At 37.2% G+C, this 20544-nt stretch overlaps 1 protein-coding gene across 2 annotated transcripts; it reads right to left on the bottom strand.

Moving 5' to 3' along the window:
* Positions 1 to 2255: 2255 nt before the first annotated feature.
* LOC306887320 (protein FAN-like) lies at positions 2256 to 19609 on the bottom strand. 2 transcript variants are annotated; one of them, XM_079444962.1, is made up of 31 exons: positions 19533 to 19609; positions 18920 to 19009; positions 18295 to 18373; positions 18157 to 18221; positions 18006 to 18042; positions 17874 to 17924; positions 17660 to 17731; positions 17523 to 17570; positions 17392 to 17444; positions 15514 to 15643; positions 15359 to 15430; positions 15133 to 15241; positions 14297 to 14473; positions 14143 to 14222; positions 13970 to 14060; positions 12276 to 12339; positions 12150 to 12201; positions 11867 to 11987; positions 9872 to 10006; positions 9715 to 9757; positions 9425 to 9585; positions 7964 to 8072; positions 7807 to 7865; positions 7629 to 7693; positions 7367 to 7434; positions 7113 to 7236; positions 6660 to 6743; positions 5364 to 5514; positions 5147 to 5249; positions 4924 to 5033; positions 2256 to 4154 (listed from the first exon to the last, which is right to left on the bottom strand). In XM_079444962.1, the coding sequence occupies exons 1-31, from the start codon at positions 19568 to 19570 to the stop codon at positions 4060 to 4062; spliced, it is 2736 nt and encodes a 911-aa protein (XP_079301088.1). In that variant the 5' UTR covers positions 19571 to 19609; the 3' UTR covers positions 2256 to 4059. The 2 variants fall into 2 exon arrangements, with proteins under 2 accessions (XP_079301088.1, XP_079301089.1); XM_079444963.1 differs by having other exon boundaries at positions 9872 to 10003.
* Positions 19610 to 20544: the final 935 nt, after the last annotated feature.

Genomic DNA, 20544 nt, shown 5'->3' with positions numbered 1-20544 from the left:
TACCTTTGGAGGCTGGTCGTGTGCTGTTGGAGAGCGGAGGTCTACTCCGTACGATGATGTTGGAGAAGCCATGTTCCTTTCGGTGCACCTTCAAGAGCAGGACACACCGCTGCAGTAATTTCTTCCGAACAGGACAAGGACTTTCAGAACAGTCTTACAATACCACATATATCCCCTCCATCTTTTCAGCTGCTACGGGCATCTAAATGACCTACAGTAACTATGTTACAGGGACAGTGGGCGCTAATTGCGACACGTAATCTTCCGTCGCCGGTGCTTTGGTTTGTTATTGAATGCGCCCTTCCACACCCTCAGTGCAACAGTTTTGTCACCGAATTACAGTGCGCAGACACACACACTCGCAGTGAGTGGGAGGGCGGCAGCTGCAGTCTTACTTGATAATGACATCTGAATGCCATTCTTTAAATAACAAAATATCACAAAGCTATGGAAACTTAAGTGCCACCTTTTCCATTTCATGTTTTTTTTTTTTTTTTTTTTATCTATCGACTTCAACACTCAAAAGAAAGCTAAAAGTCTTGGCTACAAAACACCTTAACATTCCCACCAGCTCCAAACTGACCATGCTCACCATGAATGTATGCCAGTGTAGTTTTATTGTGTTTGTTTACAGCTAATAAGCTTAGAGTGAAATTTTATAGTGACATGACAGACTTCCACAAAAATATCATAATAGAAGAACGCTTTTAATTAGGTGTTTGAAAACAACAAAAGAACCCCTGCTAGAAAACACATTGTTTACACTTTTTACTTATAGCTACTTTATAGTTAAAGTGAAATGTTAGTTGAACATGTCCATAGTTTGTGATAAACATCTGTGGTTCTCTTTCATAAGTTCACTGCTGACATGGAGAACACACTCCAGGTGACACTGTTTGCCCGGATTTGAAATAATTAAATTTACAAATTCAATTAACTAATTTAGTTGCAGTGTACTTAAATGGTTTAAGTTTGGTTGTATGACTATAAAATATAAGTATACACCTATATACCGAGTTTTAGGGGCAATTTTAATCTTGTTCCAGCTCTCCGGCACACTACAGTATTGCAGTCATTTTCCAGATGCTGAGACCGTACTGGATTGTGTCCTGTGATGTCGTTATAGTACAAGTCACCTTTCCTTCTATAGCACTTCATAAAACATTACTTCAAAAGCAGTTTGACAGGGATAAAATGAAAGTAGCAGAATAAATTTTGGAAACTCAACGGGATATAACTGTAAAGCAGCTCTAATGCTTAATTTAATTTAGAGAGTTCAGATCAAAAACGGGGTGAAATTAATCTTTGAAATGAGTTTCATTTAGCTATAGGCAGTTCTACAAAGGGTAGCAATTTCATTTAGCTCAAGCCAGTTCAATGATCAATTCAGTTCAATACCTTGCAATGCAATTCAGCTATAAAGCTCAGATAAGTGTCATCATCCAGATTAATACAGTTCAAGTGTTGTTCTCATCTGATAGTGCCAGTCAGTGCGGTCATATCAATAAACTACTGAAAGAGTTTCAGATCCTGGAGCAAGATAAAACATGCCCAAACGCCATCGAGGACAAAAAAAAAAAAAAAAAAAGTTGGAAGATACCAGGTTCAATCAGGGTACCAGATTATTAAATCTATAATTTTAATATGCATTGAATTAATTGCAAATACTGACATTTATCTAATGCAGGGGTGTTGTTCCTGGAGGGCCACAACCCACGGCCCTGCAGAGTTTAGATTCAACCCCAATTAAACACCTGATCTAACTTATCAAGTCCTTCAGGCTTATTTGAAAACTACATGGTGTGTTTGTGCAGGGTTGGAAACGGCGTTTGACAACCCCGATCTAATGCATTGGCAAGTGCAGTGGAGGGGAGGAAAGAAAAATAATAAAACACGTTACATAACTGGCAAGTAGCAATTGTTCTGTTTGACCTCTGGACAAATATAAACCTCATAGCAGGTGTGGAGAAGGACCAGTCACATTTTTTAAAGGGTGTTAACCACTTGATACCAGACTCTGTCCTGGAGGGCTGGTGTCCTGCAGTTTAGCTCCAACCTTAAACACACTGGAACCAGCTAATCAATGTCTAGGTATACTTGAAACTTCCAGGCAGGTGTGTTGAGGCAAGTTGGAGCTAAATGTCAGGACACTGGCTCTCCAGGATCAAGTTTGGTGCCCCCTGCACGTGACCATTCCTTTCCCCTGCCAATTGTTCAGTTGTTATATTATTGGAATAAAGTGACTAAGGCGGGTTGACTAGTCAATTGAACATTTTTAATTTCACTCAAACGAATTAAGGTCAAGTTCACAAGAATTCCAAAGCAGTAATTCACCACATTAACCATGTGTTAATTAACAGTGTTCATTAACCAGGTGTCTGAACTAAAACAGTTTTAACAAGAGTGCCTAATTCATTGTAAAAGCCTCAGAATGCTATATAAAAGTGAACACAAGGAGTTAAACAATGCAAAAATACCAGATAAAGGATAGGTTTGAATCTTTGTGCATTTAGACGTGTTACCCAAAAAAAAAAAAAAAAAAGTAAATAAATAAAATAAAAAAAAAAAAAAGTTTTAAAAGAAATAACTCCCCAGTATAACAAACGGAGAAACATAACATTTGTGAAGACATTTTGGAATTCCAGCAGTTCTCTTCCAAGAGGCAATAAAATAGTTAAATTAAAATAAAAAAAAAAAACACATTAAATCCCAAAATACAGAACAGAAAATGAGTCCAATTGACAAACCTAGTATACTAAAACATGTACACATAAAATGCCACATTTTGTGGTTTAAAAAAATAATAATTCACCCAAAAGTGAAAACGGTTATAATTTACTCACCCACTTGTGGTTTCACAGTTGTATGCATTTCTTACTTCACAGAACACAAAAGATGATTTTCTATAACACTGGAGCCAAACAACATTTGACCCCATTGAATTTCATTGTACAGCATGTAGAAAAGTTAAGATTTTACCAAAATATCTTCATTTGTGTTCTAAAGCATAAAGAAAGTTATACATGTTTGGAAAAACATGGGGGGAGGAATGACCGTTTTCATTTGAGAGAACTAGCCTTTTAATAACTTGTGAACTCGAGGGTTTACATATTGCATAATCTTGTGATATTGACTTCATTTCTAAATTTCTTTTTTTTTTTAAATACATAGTGTTCTTCACTGAAGAGCAATTCAAGGCATTGTAACAACTAGTGTATGAAATATAAAATTTGTATACACAAATGCATCCATAACCCGTTACTTAACACTATAGTTTCATCTTGCAGAATGTTTTACTCTAACTTAAATATATTGTCATACATAACTTGTAATAATTAGTATGTATATATTTTAGCTGAAGATGCAAGCATAACTAAAGAATGGGCATTAAAAGTAACGCTCAAGTTCAAACCATTAAAAACTAAAGCATATTTAAAAGAAACAGCAGCAAACCTTCGGGACAAACACTTAATACTTCTAAACATTCCTCAGGTCACCTACAAAGGTGTCAAGAGTTGATCTCAGAATTTTAAATTTGCGAGCACGATGTATAATGATTTTTAATAAGTATGATTTGGCGGTTACATTTATCAAAAGCAATGACAATCATAATAACGGACTGTCTTTTATAAATCATATGAATTGTTTCTGTTTTTATGCATGTTTTGAAAGATTTGACATGCCAAATGTTATACATGTATAATATTAAAAGAAAAAAATAAATAAATCACTGAGCCAAATAGAACATCCATATCTGTTGGTAACATTCCAGCTACCAAACAGAGCTAGCTTTCAGATCCTAAAATAAAAACACTTCAAAAACAGAACAAAAGCTAATAATGTAAAACCGTTAAGGTGCTTACAGTCATTTAAAACCCTGCAATCTATACAACCTTATCATAAAATTTGACCAATTATAACAAACCATTGTCAAGATTTCCATTGAGGAGTTCAGTACCGTTCAAATTGTCCCGCGAAATCACATGGGGTAAATGGACCTTGGTCCGAATGGTCTGAAAAATGACTGAATTGTTTTAATTGAACGCCGAGGTGTTACTGTTAATACTCCGGTTTCCAAAGAATGATCCGTTTGTCCACACCACCTGTGATGATAGTACTGCATTGTTCATTCATCCACATACACGTGACTGCACCTGCATTAAAGATACGCAGTCAGGTTAATAGGAAGCCCTGTTCCAAAATCTAGAATGTTACCGACAAAGAGTGCTACACATATGGGTCAAGTCAATTTGACTAAAACACATTATACATTGGGATTTTCTTTCTGTAAGGACAGTGGTTTAGAATTTAGTCAGTTTCCCCGAGCTATCAAAAACGACAGACAATTCCAGTGTAATTGAATAAAGATGCATGAATACAAAGATTGACTAAAATTGTACATTTTTAGAGTATCAGGTTGTTTGCTTAGCAATAAACTAATGTCCAACAACTGGAATTTGTTTCAAGTCAAAACTCTTGTACATCTCACATGAAGTGTGGTGGAGTGAGTTTCTGCCCATGCAGGGGATTTTAAAGGGATAGTTCACCCAAAAATGAAATCATGTTTCAAACCCGTAAGACCTTCGTTCATCTTTGGAACACACATTAAAATATTTTTGATGGAATCTGAGAGCTCTCAGATTTGTGTTCCGAAGATGAACGAAGGTCTTACGGGTTTGAAACATGATTTCATTTTTGGGTGAACTATCCCTTTAAAATTACTAAAGTCACTCCATTTCGGTTAAGATGCAGACTTAAGCCTTGTTCACACTAACATGAGTGACAATGACAGTTGGTCAGACCACGGGCACATTTCCCAAAAGCAACTATGGTAACAAGTTCCAACGTTACCAACAGAAATTGCTACCATAGTCAACTATTGATGCTTTTGGTCAGACTCACTCTGCTCACTGGTGTGTTTACCTGTGTGAGCAGGCATCTTGTGGATGACTTTACTGCTAAGGAGGTCCCATACACTGAGATCTCCTGTCATCCCTCCAGACAACACAGTGTTACCATCCCAGCAGAAACACCTAAAAGGAGGAAAGTGATCTTTGGCTTAGAAAATATAGGAACATGTTGATAATAGCTCCTTAACATGAAACACTGTGCAAATATAATATATTTTAGTGTGTGTTCTGGTCACCTCTGCTCTTGCGCTGCATGTACAGTGGCAGTGAGCATGCCTGTCTGCACATCTGTAACCACAAAACACGAGTCCTCCCCAACACTCAGTATGTGTCTACTGTCTGAACACAGAAACAAAATGATATCAAAATTACCCCTTCAAAAACAAACTACGAAAGTCAAAGATCTTAATGCATTCTTACATAAATATGCATTACACACACACACACACCCACCAGGACTGAAGGCCACCTGATGAATCTTTCCAGAATGGCAGGTCAACTGATTTAGTGGGAGAGGATTGGCAATGTCCCAAAGAGTGAGTGTTCCTTCTTTAGTACCCGTTGCCAAAAGTGTCCCAGCTGGGCTGAGATCTAAAGTATTAACCTGTAAAAAGAAAAAAAATAAAATATATATAAAAGAGTAAAAATGACAATATAAAAGGCACTTTTCATTAGGGCACAAACAGAATCAGTGCACTTATAAACTGTACAAATTCAATTCTACAACTCTTGCATGTTCTTTAGTGAGAACTATTATATATGCCACATTTTATATTTATGGCTTATTACAATTATTTCACAAGCTATTAAAAAATTAATTACTACTAGTTTTATTTTTGTATACAACCCTACATGACTTGCATTAAAAAAATAAAAAAAAAATAAAAAAAAAAAAACTCCCAAATTGTGGCATGGACATCATTTAGACACTTTGTATAACGTGGTGGGAAAATAAGCAAATCAGAACATAATGAATGTGTTAGGCTCAACCAATTAACTTGTTACCCAAGATCTTGTAATGTAAGGAAATATAATATTCAAGCCGAGCAGCCAAGTCCTTCGCCATCTTCAAGAATTGGCTAAAAACCCCCATCTCTTCCATCTGCATTTGACCCTCCAACTAACACTAGCTTCTCTAATCTTTTTGCATTCCATCTGGTTCTTTTTATTTATTATACAAATAACAAGAGGAGAAAAAAAAAAAAAAAAAAAAAAAAAAAAAGGCCTCTAACACTAGCTTGCGCCATCCTTTCTATTCAGTTCTCTTTATTATATAATTTAAAAGAAAAACCTTGCTAATGTACATGACTTCATAGGCTCCGATTATTAGTTTGCACATTTTCCAGTAAAAAGCTTGCCTTTCTGTAGCTTGAATAAAGTTATATAGAGAAGTCTAACAATAGATTCCTTTTCTAGTTTGCAATTTCTCGTCAAACATCATTCAGAATTCATCTGTGTTCACTTCTTAAAAATAACTTCTGGTACATGCTGGTCAGGTATGTGACTGGCTTTAGTCAATGGCGCTGCTTAGATGTCTCTGCTACAATTTGTCGCACAGTCTGGCATAGAAAAAAAAAAAAAAACAAAAAAAAAAAGTGTATAGTAGGTTTAAGAGACTTAACATTTAATTTGAAAAACTAAAGAGACTAAACTTTTGCACCTCAGCTCTGAAAAGTGACAAATTAATAATCAGCTCTTTGACAGTTGCCTATACTGCAGTTTTTTTTTTAAAGATTCCTCAGCACTAACCCCAGCCTCATGTTCAAATTCAGCAAGCAGGTCAAACTGAGCCCTTTTATTACTGGAGATGTCATCTGCTACACATTTCCAAATCTGTTGAAGTAAAGAGAGAAAGTAGGAAATCAAGTGAAACTGTGGGTGATTTAGATATAAATTTTGTTTTATCATTTGAACCATATAAAAAGGAAACATAAATTAGTGTGTGTGCATCCTTAATTATAGTGGCAGATTCAGTTCGATGAATGTCAACATCCTATTGAAATAAGCAAATTTATCTTTCCTTAGTTTATCAGAAATAAAATTGTTTGCAAAAAGGCTTATTTGAAACATTTAGTACCAAGTAAACAAGGTGTCTTTGAGCAGACCTGAATGTACTCTACAGTTACCATAGTTAAAATCAAGATTTATCCATCCCTAAATGCTTTGCAAGAAAGCATACTTGGCTGGATTCATTTAGAATACCTTCACAGTAGAATCCCAAGATGCCGTGTAAAGTTTGTCATCCCTCCAGCAAATATGACTAACTGCATCATCATGACCCATCAAAGTGTCTTGTCTTCTTCCATATGCGATAGAGTAAAAATATCTACAGGAAACAAAAGGATCAAAGAGTAGGTGAACAGAAAAGGCAGAAGTGTGATTTAAAAAAAAATATATAAATATAAGTGTATTAAACTGATTACATATGAATATGATTGAGTTTACTAAATGCTTACACATTGTTGTCCCAGGAGGAGCACGCAACAATCTTATCATCAGGCAGCACCAGACAGGAAGACAGTGCCTTGAGGTTAATTTGAGAAAAATGTTTTAGTTCGAGGTAAGATTTCATTCCAACCTGGCCATGGTATACAGTGAAATATAAAGGTATAAATTTATTGTTTAATGCAATTAAATAAGCCGCACCTAAAAAGAATCGGTCTAAGTTCAAATAATTTTTGGGACCACTGGGTTTACTACAATCTCTAGAAAGGTTACCATGTTTGAGAAGGACACACTTCTTTGCAGTCCATTTTCTTTTGAGAACATCTTCAATGTGGAGTCTACGTGAGAATAAAAGACATGTTTACTTATCCTTCCTGTGAGAGGTGATCATTTAACTCCGCTAATTTCAGAATCTGTCATACACAGACTAAATAACTGATGAATTCCTAACCTTGAGAAGTTGAGAAGATGGACTCCCCACTGAGGGTCACAGCAAAGCCCGTTACTGCTCTGCGGAACCAAAATAACAGGGTAGATTTAAAAATTAATATTGGATATTTGCTTTCAAACACGCAATTACACAGATAAGGTACTCCACAGATACTCACTCTTTGTGTATTTTGTGGCAAGACTGCAATGCAAGTTTGTTCATGTTGCTCCAGGCCATTTTCTTACTCTCCTCAGTCAGGTCCTCAAATGATTCCATACTTTGAGACGCTACACAAAATACAAAGTTTCATTTGCATATTCATGGCTTTCACATACTAAATGACGTCAGGGTGAAGTTACATTCAAGCCATTCTAAAAGGAATGAACTTATTTGATCAAAATGACATTTAAACTTCTCAAAGTTGAATTCTAAGACCTCTTTTGAACATTTACTATCACAAATGTTGAGGTTAACCAATCAATATAAAGATAGATTACTACTTCCTAATGGTGACATTGCAATTTAATATCTGTAAAATTGCAATTTTGCTTAAATGAAGGGATGAGAAAAAAAAATTCTTGATTAAAGTCAACAAATCAGTACATAGGAATGTCCAACCATGCTGCAGCAGATTGCGTTTTAATGTGCGAGATGAAATGGTCACCCTTCTCATATTTTGCCAACTCTCAGACAGGTCTCCGCTTGTCATTTTCCTGCTTTTTTTTTTATAAAAAAAAAAAAAATTATGAAACAAACTCCAAATGATTATTTCAGGAACCTTGTTACAAGTCCATTTTTTTAGGACCATTGCAGCTCTGCATAGGAAGAAACAGAAGCTGCGGATGGATGAGGTCCATTTTCAGTGGTACATAACCAAACATTCTTTCCAGCCTAAAGGAGAAAACAGGCACAGAGCCATTTCCCTGATGAACAGCTGGATTTGTGTTTGTGGCGAGTGGTTTAAGAATAGTTTAGGTCTATTCAGACGGTCAGTAGAAATCGGATTTGTGTTTCTGATTTAAGTCTGAAAACGCAAAAGGTGGTGTGTAGACCAGCAGCATATTTTTAATTTTCTGTTTGACTTGCATTCGCAAACAACCTTGTTTGTGCAAAGAAATTGGTCAGACTGCAACGGACTTAAAGAAATGCAGATTTCAAACAAACAGATTTGTACTAAACTGTATTTCATGTGAATTTTTTGCAGTTTACACTTGCTAAATGTGATTGGATTCCAATTGAGCATGCACAAAAATCTGATTTGGACTGACAGTCTCAACGCTTTGAACCATCCTTTAAATCGCTGCTTATTAAACAACTTAACTTGGCCGGTTGGCAAAGGTCACTGTTGCTTGTGTAGCCGGAAGTCACCAGCTCTCCATTGAAAATGAATGGAGTCATGTTGCTTAACTGCAGCAATAACAGGGCTTAACATTATTTGTGTTTTATGAAAAATTTGCTTTGCTTTTAATTCGAGTCCTGACCTAATGACCAAGGGAAAATATGGGCCTCAAAGCCATATCATTTGAAAACCATTGCAATGGAGCATGCTTACAGTGCACACTGCTAGTACAAACTTTAAAAGAGAAAACTGAACTAAAGCAAACACAATTAGTGCAGTACATGTGTGATTCTCTCATACCTGGTGAGAGCTCACTGCTGCTGAGGCTGGGGGTTGCTGACAGGTTGTGGAAGCGTGGAGTGATCCTCTGAGGATGAGGAGTGACAAAGAGTTGTCGTGGCGTTTGTCCAAACTCCAATATCTGAGTTAGCATGGCTATTTTCTGATCTGGGTCCTCAATACTGCAGAAAAACAGGCATACACTGACAAATGTACACTGACAAATATAAAAAACAAAAATTGGATCAAAAAAGATATTCAGGCAGTCAAGCAGGAGTTATAGAGATTTATTTTAACTTAATGAAGTTTACCCATCGCAGTCGACTCCTCCCTCATACGTTAATGGATGGAAAACTGTAATTTAGTAAACATCATTGTATTTATTCATGATACAATAACACTAATCCTTCATACTTTAAACTCTTTAACAATATTTGACTGATGCTAATCGGTGTTCGTCTATTTTACCATTATGGGCAGCCACAGCTTCACTTCCCCTCTGTTTGTAGCCAAAAATCAGATCAATCCACTCGTGCAGGTGTTCAGACACATACTGACTCTCCAGTGCCAAACACATTTTCTCCAAAAAGTCATCTGGATCTGCTTATGTACACACAGAAATGCAAACAAAATATAAGACGTGACTTCATACACAGGGCTCCGAAGCAGGAAGGGTTGGACACTAGCATTTATTTACATCCAACAAATGTCACAGTTTGAGCTATATAACCACTGAGTTAAGCCCAAAACACACTGCACAATTTTAGCAATCCTATAAGATCACTGCATGTCACACTGTGCGACATGGATCTAATAAACCTGGCTACGACATGCGTGTGGAGTGTACGATACGACGTCAAATAAAACGTCATCAGCAGGCGGTAGTGCTAAACAAAAAGAGCATAACAAGACTACAATTTAGCAGTTGTATTTGTTTCAGTGTGCTGAAAAAAAAAAAAAGGGGGAAGCGGTGAAAGAAGGATAAGAGCTTGAGGTAGGCAGTTTTATATTTTAGCGCCATATTGCGCTTATTTCAGGTCACAGTTTTATTAGTTGGTCAGTAAACATGGATCGTACCAGCAAACAAAGCATGTGCGATGATCATGCTGCATCGTAGGCTCTCTTTGGTTGTAAGACCGTGACAACGGCCATCTTTGAACCTCTAGCTATACGACACAGGACCACCGATTAGGAGCCACGAAGATCATGCAGTGTGTTTGGGGCATTAGAGGATGTAGCAAGTTAACAAACTGCTATAATGCAGGTCATCATTTCACTGCTGGGTTCCAGGCACTTGAATCAACTCTTTAAATGCCAAAAGCGCACTCAACTATACAGCGCATTCCTAAATATAGCAGCGTACTGTATCATTTGATGCTGCTAAGGTCAATATAAAAAGTGACAGTTAACATGTCACATGACATTGTATGCAGTTGCGCACACTGACATGAACAATGATTTGCCATTTCAGCACTGGGTGATTATATTACTACTTTTCAGCTATGAGATGATGTTCTGTAGATCTCAATAGCAACACTTTTCTAAATCAGAAGGACTGTAATTTTAGACTGACATTTGTAGTTCTTGCATTTACTCAAGCAATTTATAAAGCAAGACTAATCTACTATTGACAAATGTGCTGTACAAAATAACCATTAACAGAAGACATGGTCACAAAACTGCAAGACAAGGCAAAGCAAATGCAAATCATGAATAAGCCAGATCAAATAAAAATGTTTAACCAAGATTTTAAAAAAAAATAAAAAAAAGGGACAGTGTAGGGGCGGTTCTGATTTCTGAAGGTAGACTATTCCAAAGTCTGGGAGCGGCTATGGTGAGTGCTCGATCACTCCAAGACTTGAGTCTGGTTCTAGAAACCACTAAGAGCCTTAAATTGGCAGACCTAAGCTTTCTTGCAGGTTGGTGGTCTAGGAACAGATCAGAGAGGTATGAGGGTGCTAAACCATTTAAAGACTTAAAAACCAATAAGAGCACATTAAAATGAATCCTGTAGCGCACAGACAACCAATGTAAAGACTGAAGGACGGGTAATATGCTCAAGCTTTCGAGCTCCCGTCAGGACTCCAGACTGTTCAAAATGCGGTTGCATATGAAGGCGCTTTTATATAATAATAAAAAAAAAAAAAAAAGACTGAATTACAATCAATATACTCAAAGTCTAGATAAATATATTAGGCATGTTTTTCTATAGTTTAAATGAATATAAGATTAAATGAAACATGCTCATCTTTGTGTGAATTTTATATAATTAACTTTTAACCAGTTCATTGCAACTTTTTGACTGATGTGGAAAATCACTTAATTTTGATACAGACCAATACACGTGCTTTAAACAGTGGAAGTTGTGACAGTTGTTGGTTCAGGTGAGGACGTGCAATATTTTATGAAATTTAGCTTTGAACAAAAAATTAAAAGGTGAGAAAGGCAAGAATGAATGAGCACCTGATGCCCAAGGAGGAAGTTCAACATTTTCAACTCTGCCTCCTCCCTGCCTCCTGCCCAAATTCAAACCTAGCAGATTCTTCAGAAAGCTGCCATCACTTCCATAGAACTCGGGAATCAGCTGTAAATACACAGAAACAAACAAAAAACCCTGTACTTTATTGCATGACCTACAATTGGACCGGTTCACAAAATGGTAGATTTTAGCACACTAAATTGATTTTAAAAATAAAAACTGGTTTGCAATACGATAGAAAGGCAGGACATTACATTCAGAACTCACCTCTTTGAAATCGGTTCCTCCCTCTAAACAATTCTTCCATGTCTCACCAACACTGCATACACAAATGCACAATAATGTTAGCAAATGTTTTTCAGTATGGGTTTGTTTACTAGTGTGTGCAAATACCTGTTAAACATTCTGTCTGCCTGATCAAATCGTCCATTCTGTAGGCAAAGCATGTGCTCTGGAGCTGCAGGAAGGCAAAAGATGTCAAACACTGTAGTATCCAAAAGCTATCACCAAGTAAATTCAGAATAGATTGCATGCTTTGTTCTGAAACTGGGACATAAATTATACGGTTGCGTTTGCATTCACAAGGCAACATTTCAAAGCTACCAAAGTTTACACAAGTCGCATGTAAGCATTTATGTTCCAGGATTCCACATCAAGATGGACCGTTTACTGCTTTTAGGTTTTTAACACCTTAACAAAAATGGCTATATTCATGGCAGCATTAACAATACAGCTGGTACAATACAAAAAAAAAAAAAAAGTTATTGTTTTGCATTTTAATGAGTGAAATCATATTTGATCCCCTAATCAATAAGCAAGATTTCTGGCTCCCAGATGTCTTTACAGGTAAGGAGCAGGGAGTGCACCTAATCTCAGTTTGTTACCTGTATAAAAGACATCTGTCCACAGAAGCAAATCAATCAGATTCCAAACTCTCCACCATGGCTAAAACCAAAGAGTTGTCCAAGGATGTCAGGGACAATGTTGTAGACCTACACAAGACTGGAATGGGCTACAAGACCGTCGCCAAGCAGCTTGGTGAGAAGGTGATAACGGTTTGTGCAACTATTCGCAAATGGAAGAAATACAAAACAACTGTCAACCTCCCTTGGACTGGGGCTCCACGCAAGATCTCACCTCGTGGAGTTTCAATGATCACGAGAATGGGGAGGAATCAGCCCAGAACTACACAGGAGGATCTTGTCAATGATCTCAAGGCAGCTGGGACCATAGTCACCAAGAAAACTGGTAACACTATGCCGTGAAGGACTGAAGTCCTGCAGCGCCCACAAGGTCCCCCTGCTCAAGAAAGCACATGTACAGGCCCGTCTGAAGTTCGCCAATGAACATCTGAATGATTCAGAGGAGAACTGGGTGAAAGTGTTGTTGTCAGATGAGACCAAAATCCAGCTCTTTGGCATCAACTCAACGTGATTGGAGGAATGCTGCCTGTGACCCCAAGAACACAATCCCCACTGTCAAACACTGCGGTGGAAACATTATGCTTTGGGGGTGTTTTTCTGCTAAGGGGACAGGACAACTGCACCGCATCAAAGGGACGATGGACGGGGCCCATGTACCGTCAGGGCATTGAAGTCAGCCAGGGCACTGAAAATGGGTCGTGTGCAAACCTGGTGGCCAACTACAAGAAACGTCTGACCTCTGTGATTGCCAACAAGCATTTTGCCACCAAGTACCAAGACATGTTTTGCGAAGGGGTCAAATACTTATTCCACTCATTAAAACGCAAATCAATTTATAATTTTTGAAATGCAATTTTCTGGATTTGTTATCCATCTAACGGTTCAAATAAACCTACCATTAATTATAGACAATTTTTGTCAGTTGGCAAACGTACAAAATCAGCAGAGGATCAAATTATTTTTCTCCCCCCCACTGCATTAACATGGACTGAGAAACTAGCTTGAATTTACATGCTCAAATAGACGTCCGCAACTCCTGTATACCGATTTGGACAGAACTGATACAAAAGTCATCCATTAAATAAATGAAACTCGAACTTGATTTCGAAAACTACTTTTGTCCGAATACTGCTACAGAAGCATAAAGCTGAAACAAATCCTTACCAACTCTGGCAAGGTAGAAAAGCACATAACCAGGTGATGAATAATGACTGCCATACATAAAACAAGGCTCAGGCATGTCTCTGTAGCGTTCCTGTAATGCACACACACAAGACAAGATTGATAAGGAACATCTGAATATTAAAAAGGCTGTCTGCGATTACTGGATTTCTCACCAGTAATCTCTCCAGTCTCTCTGTATTCAAAGCTCCAATTGGTTTACTGAGATCTCGAAATGAAGCAGGGTTCAGCAAATCTGAAAATATATTTTTTAGCATGAGTGTGTAATGCGTGTTCTCAGGTGTGTGTCTGTGTTAGAGAGAGACTGACCCAGCTGTGTGCTGCTGTAGTCAATGACCACCCAGGGGAACACTGGATACTGGGAAAGGTCATTCACACTGCGGTCTGCCAAATTGTTTAGATGAAGTAGGTACTGATAGTTGGAGATGTGACCTCTCTGCCACTGCAGCATGTAGCTCTCCGCTGTGCACTCCGCTACATGGTTTTCTACAGTCACATAGACAGATCTTCAGTAAATGCAATGTGTTGGTAGCTGGTTTTACATGCTCTTAAGGTTAGTCTGGTAGAATAGGTCCCACTTCTGCTCCTGAAGACCAACTTCATGCGCCGTTCAACTTTACTTACAAGTTAAATAACAGGAATTCCATTACAAAATCATAAGGGGGTTTTATTTGACTCCCAACCCTCTGAGTCAATTAATGTTGACTGTACCCTTTAGTTTGTCGACATTGTGTACTATTGATGAAGAAAACACTAATGGTCTGTTTGAAGTGACAGGCTTATGCAACCAAACTACACTTACAAAATAGGGCTGGCAGTCACTTTTTTTGAATGGACCAAAAAAAAAAAAAAAAAAAAAAAAACCCCATGGTGGGTAATTCTGCCGTTTACTGACACTGATTTGCAAAACACTGAATTCATGAAATAGTGGTTTGTGTTGTTAACTTTTCCATTTGCTATTTTAATAAAATCAATCTTTTTATCAAAATGTGGTTGTGTTCACTACTGCGTTTACCCAACAGCCATTTCAAAAAGTATGATAATTTTATACAAACACTGCTAAACACCCCTATATTTACTGAAATACAGCCCGTGAGACAACCTCCCAGTGAACCCTTGCTTAATACACAAAAGTTAAAGCCTACCAAGGAAAGTTGCAATGTAGTAGTAAAGCTCGTCTCTCTCTTTAGTACTGTAGAACTTCAGGTAGATATCAGAGCACAGATCATTCTCTGTGCAGAACACCTCAAGGCCCTAAACACAGTAAATACACAAATTCAAATGCAATCTGCAAATTATATTTGTGTTTGAGTGTAATACCACAATAGACACAAAACTAGTGAAGAGATACATACAAGAACAAAAACTCACCAAAGGCCTCAGCCCATGTCTCCGTTTGTAGATGCGTCTTATACTATGTAACCCAATCTGCACCACCAAATCCTTTCAGAAATACAGAAACACAAGAACTGCAGTGAAGGAACTGCAGTTGAATACAAAAAAAAAAAAAAAAAGCAAAAACTCACAGGGTAGCCGTTCATAGGCTGGAAGTACAGATTGCAATCAGTGATGCAAGCATGACCAGCGTTTGTCACCAGAGGAGAAACCATTTCTGCCACACACTCCATGTGTGGGTTTTCGGTTACATGCTGAAAGCTGCACACAAACATAATCCATCTTTCTACTAGACCACAATTCTGAAATAAGAGGTTTCGGGTGTGTTGGGTCGAGCCATAATGTGCCGCAGATGCAAGCAAGAAATATCAGTTTACATTTTCAAACATTCATTTTGCCATTAATTGTAATAATCCAGTGCGATTTGTTTGTACAAGAAGTCTGACAACAACCAATGCTCCACACAGTGATCTGATCAGGGGTGCGCTTCCCAAAAGCAACCATGGTCGCAAGTTCCGTTGTTACCAATAGAACTTACCATCCGTAGATGGCTAACGATGCTTTTGGGAAATGCACCCCTGATAATCATCATCCAGTCTGTCTGGAATGACATGAAGAAACAGAACAAAACGAGACAGACTAAATCCAGAAGAACTGTGGTAACGTCTCCAAGATGCTTCAAGAATCCTACCTGCAAAGCTACGTGAAAAACTATGCGCAAGTGCACCTAGGGCAAAAGCTGCTTTAAACGCCAAGGATGGTCACACCAAATGATGATTTAATTAGATAAGACAATCTGTGTGTGACATTTTTGACAGCATCTTCATTTTACAGCATTTTTACACAAGTGCCTAAAACAATTAACAGTACTGTAGCTTTGCAGGTAGGTTTCTTGAAACATCTTGGAGACGCTACCACAGTATTGTTATATTAATAAATATAAAAACACACGAAGTCAAAAGTTTACACCGATCCACAGCTGTGATTTTTTCGTTTAGTGATAGTTGTTCATTAGTCCCTTGTTTGTCCTGAACAGTTAAACTGTCAGCTGTTCAGAAAAATCCTTCAGGTCGATGCATTAAGAGCTGGGGGGTGAAAACTTAAACAATCTCTTATTTTGCCCAAGTATCATTTTTTTCTTCAGTTAGTACAGCCCTTCAAAAGCTACAGAAGACATTTAAATGTTTCCCAGAAGACAAAAGTTCAATTTACCCTGATCTTCAAATTCAAAAGTTTTTCACCCCCCAGCTCTTAATGCATGGTTTTTCCTTCTGGTGCATCAGTGAGTGTTTGAACTTTCTGTGATAGTTGCATACGAGTCCCTCAGTTGTCCTCAGTGTGAAAAGACGGATCTTAAAATCAGAGTCATCGTTGGAAAGGGTTCAAATACACAAATGCTAGGAAAAAAAAAAAAAAAAAAAAAAAAAAATAGAATTTGTTGGACCTGAAGGATTTTTCTGAAGAACAGCAGACCGTTTAATGGTTCAGGACAAACAAGTGACTCATGAACAACTATCACTAAACAAAAACAACAGCTGTGGATCATTCAGGTAAGAACACAGTATTAAGAATTAAGCGCATGTAAACTTTTGTCATTATGAATTCAACTTCTCTTGTGGACTACATGTAATCATCTTTTATGTGAAATCTTATTCGGGTCAATACTAAGACAACAGCATGCATTTTGTATGATCCTTTTATTTTGGTAAAATAATCAACATTTTGCAGATTCTGCAAGGTTTGTGAACTTTTGACTTCAACTGTATATAATATTTTCTTATAACTATTATAAAGTAAAAAAGTATTTATTTGAAATGGACTGTACTGTGAAATGGACTGACTGTAATTCACAAGGATGCATTAAATTGATCAAAAGACTTTCTTGCTTTTTCAAAAGAAAACCCTTACTGATCCCAGACTTTTGAATAGTAGTGTACAGTATGTACTACTTTTGTACGCTGAGTGACTGGAATTCTTGATACTTGATGAATATACTTGTTGGTTCTTACCCGTTTTTATCAAAACTTGTTCTTGCTAACCTGGACTGCAGTATAGCTGCAACCTTCAGCAGAAAAACAGATCACCCATAAATATTCAAAAAAAAGCAAAATTATTATTAGAAATTTTTCATTTTACCGACCATTGCGGTCTGGTCACTCTGCTTATCCAGACAGGATGCTCTGTGTAACTGCAAAAATTGCCAAAACCCCAATTAAAGCCATAAATCTCAAAGAAAAGGAGAAAAGGAAAAAGGGTGGGGGGGGGGGGGTTGCAAACCTGTAATAAGATCTGAACAACATCCTCCGTTTTTCCTGCCACATCCAATTGGAATGTGACCTTTTTCTCTCCCTAACATGCAAATCAAAATCAATCGAAAAATTAATCACATCTTGAAATTTGCCGAAACTTATAAAAATATCAACGTTGTAAATTTGTTCCCCACCCACTTTTCAACCATCTTGGACCGAGACAAAAAAATAATTAAACTCACCCTTTCATATTTATATGGAGCAACCACATTGTCTTCTTTAATTAGATAAATCTGAAAAAAATAAAAATAAAACCTGAAACTTGCAGGACTACAGATATTAAAGAATTGATAGGAACTGTGAGGCACACTCACCTGCTTGGTTTCTATAAGAATACAGGCAGGTTCACTTCTGCAAAACACACAAGGAATTGAAAAAGAAAAGAATTAAAAATATAACAAAGCAAAATTGCACTAAACCTGAAAACGTCAAACAAAAATGTTTGTGAACATTAATCAGTATTACTCTGTAAAAGGGTTGTGGCCCGTTTCCTCCACTGCTGCTATTCCTTTGCAGTCTTTCAGAAGAATCTGCAAGAAACATTTACTTATTGTAGAACAAGAAAAACCATATTATCACCAAACTTAATTGCGAAGATAATACCTTTAAAATAGGCTTAACAGCATCATCGGGTTCAAAAATGACTGATTTGGAACAGATCTTTAGCGAGCCACTAGTTTGTCTGTGTATAGAGAGACATAAAAAAAAAAAAAAAAAAAAAAAAAAAAAAAATAAAAAAAAAAAAAAAAAAAAAATAAAAAAAAAAAAGATTGTTTACTGACAAATTCTGACTTCTACAGAGGGGAAGAATTTCAGCAAACAATTAAACAGCTGTGCATTTTCAACAGAATTATTTGTTCTAAAGATCTATAATGCACCATATCATTATGTACATACTATGATGCTTTCTATCATTTTCAGAACAAGCACATTTTCCCGCACTAAAGTGTGAAGTGCGGGGAAATGTGCATTCACATAAGGGTTCAACATCATGCTATACACCCAATTTTTATTGTATTATTTCAGACACCTTAGAGTCAATAAGAATCAATTCCTGTTTTACAATTGACTCTGGCACGAGGGCTATTCAAAGTCAAGGAATCAACTTTTTTTGGAGTGGACTCCATCACTAGACAAACATACAGCCAAGCAATTCAGAGTCAAATTCTGAAAACATCTTGCATTTCCCTAATAAATTGAAGATCAGTTATTCAGTTGGTTAGCTCACCTGTTTGCCTCCTGACCTCTGCTGGTTAGATTATATGCGGTGTGATGTTCAAAATAATGTTCCTCCAGATCCAGCAGCAGCAACGAAAACCTGCACAGAAACGTGAACAAATGATAAATTTTTAAAGGAACTGGTAAATGTTTCTGAAAGTCCCTAATAGGATTTAAAAAAAAAAAAAAACTCATTTTTAAATTAAGCCAAAACAAAACCGTATTGCGATCGCAATGTTACTGAGTCTTAACATTACTGCTATAATATAATATTCACACGCTTGAAACAAATAAGGGACAGGGAATTATACAAATGAATTGGACACCGCTCTTTCTTTCCCTAAACAATTCACCCGATGCTAGGAAAAATGTTGAGATCAAAATAAAAGTATTAACAAGAAAGGCTTAAATATGCATGCATGCATATTCCATAAACGCTACGCGAAACAACACCGAGACATGTGTTGTGTTTACTGGCCTATGAGGACGATCCAGCGACCTAAAGTGACACAAAAGGCCTGAAGTCAGGGTCCTACGGGACGGACCTGAGAGAGAACACCTTCCGGATCCGTCTGGGATGGCGGTATAAACAAAGTGTCAGTTAAAATATGAATGCACAATACCGTTCTTTGCTGCGATCCTTCTTCGTAATGAAAGCCATGAGGGATCCGTGCCTGCTGCTGACATGTAAACACGGAAGTCCTCTGAAACGGAAGAACCGGCTGATCTAGTCTCAGGCGCTCATATCGGTCATGCTGCCGTGGAGAAATAAATAATATATGTTTAGGGAATTTGTGCGTTTATCCATTCATAACATTCTGCTGACAGGACCAAATAAAATTATACTTATAAAAACTAATGCGACCTGTTGTTGTTTATTAAATAGGAAAAAATAAAACAAAAATAAATTCCAAGTAGGCTATAGCCCAACACCCCTTAGTGGTTCTAAAATTCCTGTAAATCATATCTTCCGATCATTTTCATTCTGAACTACATACACATACACATGTATGTGTATACATACACATGTATGTGTATACATACACATGTATGTGTATACATACACATGTATGTGTATACATACATGTATGTGTATACACACATACATATATATATATATATATATTAAAAAAAAACAGCTAGACAACACATCCCCATTTCCTCCCACTGTAGAAAAATTAGGCCAAATGAAATTGCAGTACTACATTTGAATTTGAACTTACTTCACAACTGTTAAAAATGTAAGTATGTTCTCCAAGCCTGCTCCTGGAGAGTTACGGTCCAGCAGATTTCAGCTCAAACTCCAATCAAACACACCTGAACCAGCAGATAATTAAGGTGTTCAGGGCTACTTGATAATTACAGACAGGTGTGTTGGAGCAAGTGTTGTAACACCCACCATGCTGCCTCATGGGAAAATATGAATTTGGACATACTCTTTTGGCATACTGATTTTAGCATATAACTAGAAATTGTGAGTCATAATAGGTCCCACCCAGACTTAATCACAAGTGCGCAATCATGACGCCACACACCGTTTTATTGCATCAAATAACTAACTAAAACCAAAGTTGTTTCCAGTGCTTGGGTAGATCAATTACAAATTGTAGTCTACGGATTACAAATTACATGATT

Source organism: Barbus barbus (genome assembly GCF_936440315.1).
Source record: "Barbus barbus genome assembly, chromosome: 2".
Taxonomy (NCBI): Eukaryota; Metazoa; Chordata; class Actinopteri; order Cypriniformes; family Cyprinidae; genus Barbus; species Barbus barbus.
Note: the sequence above shows the minus strand (reverse complement) of the source record. Positions and strands in the feature narration are given on the sequence as shown.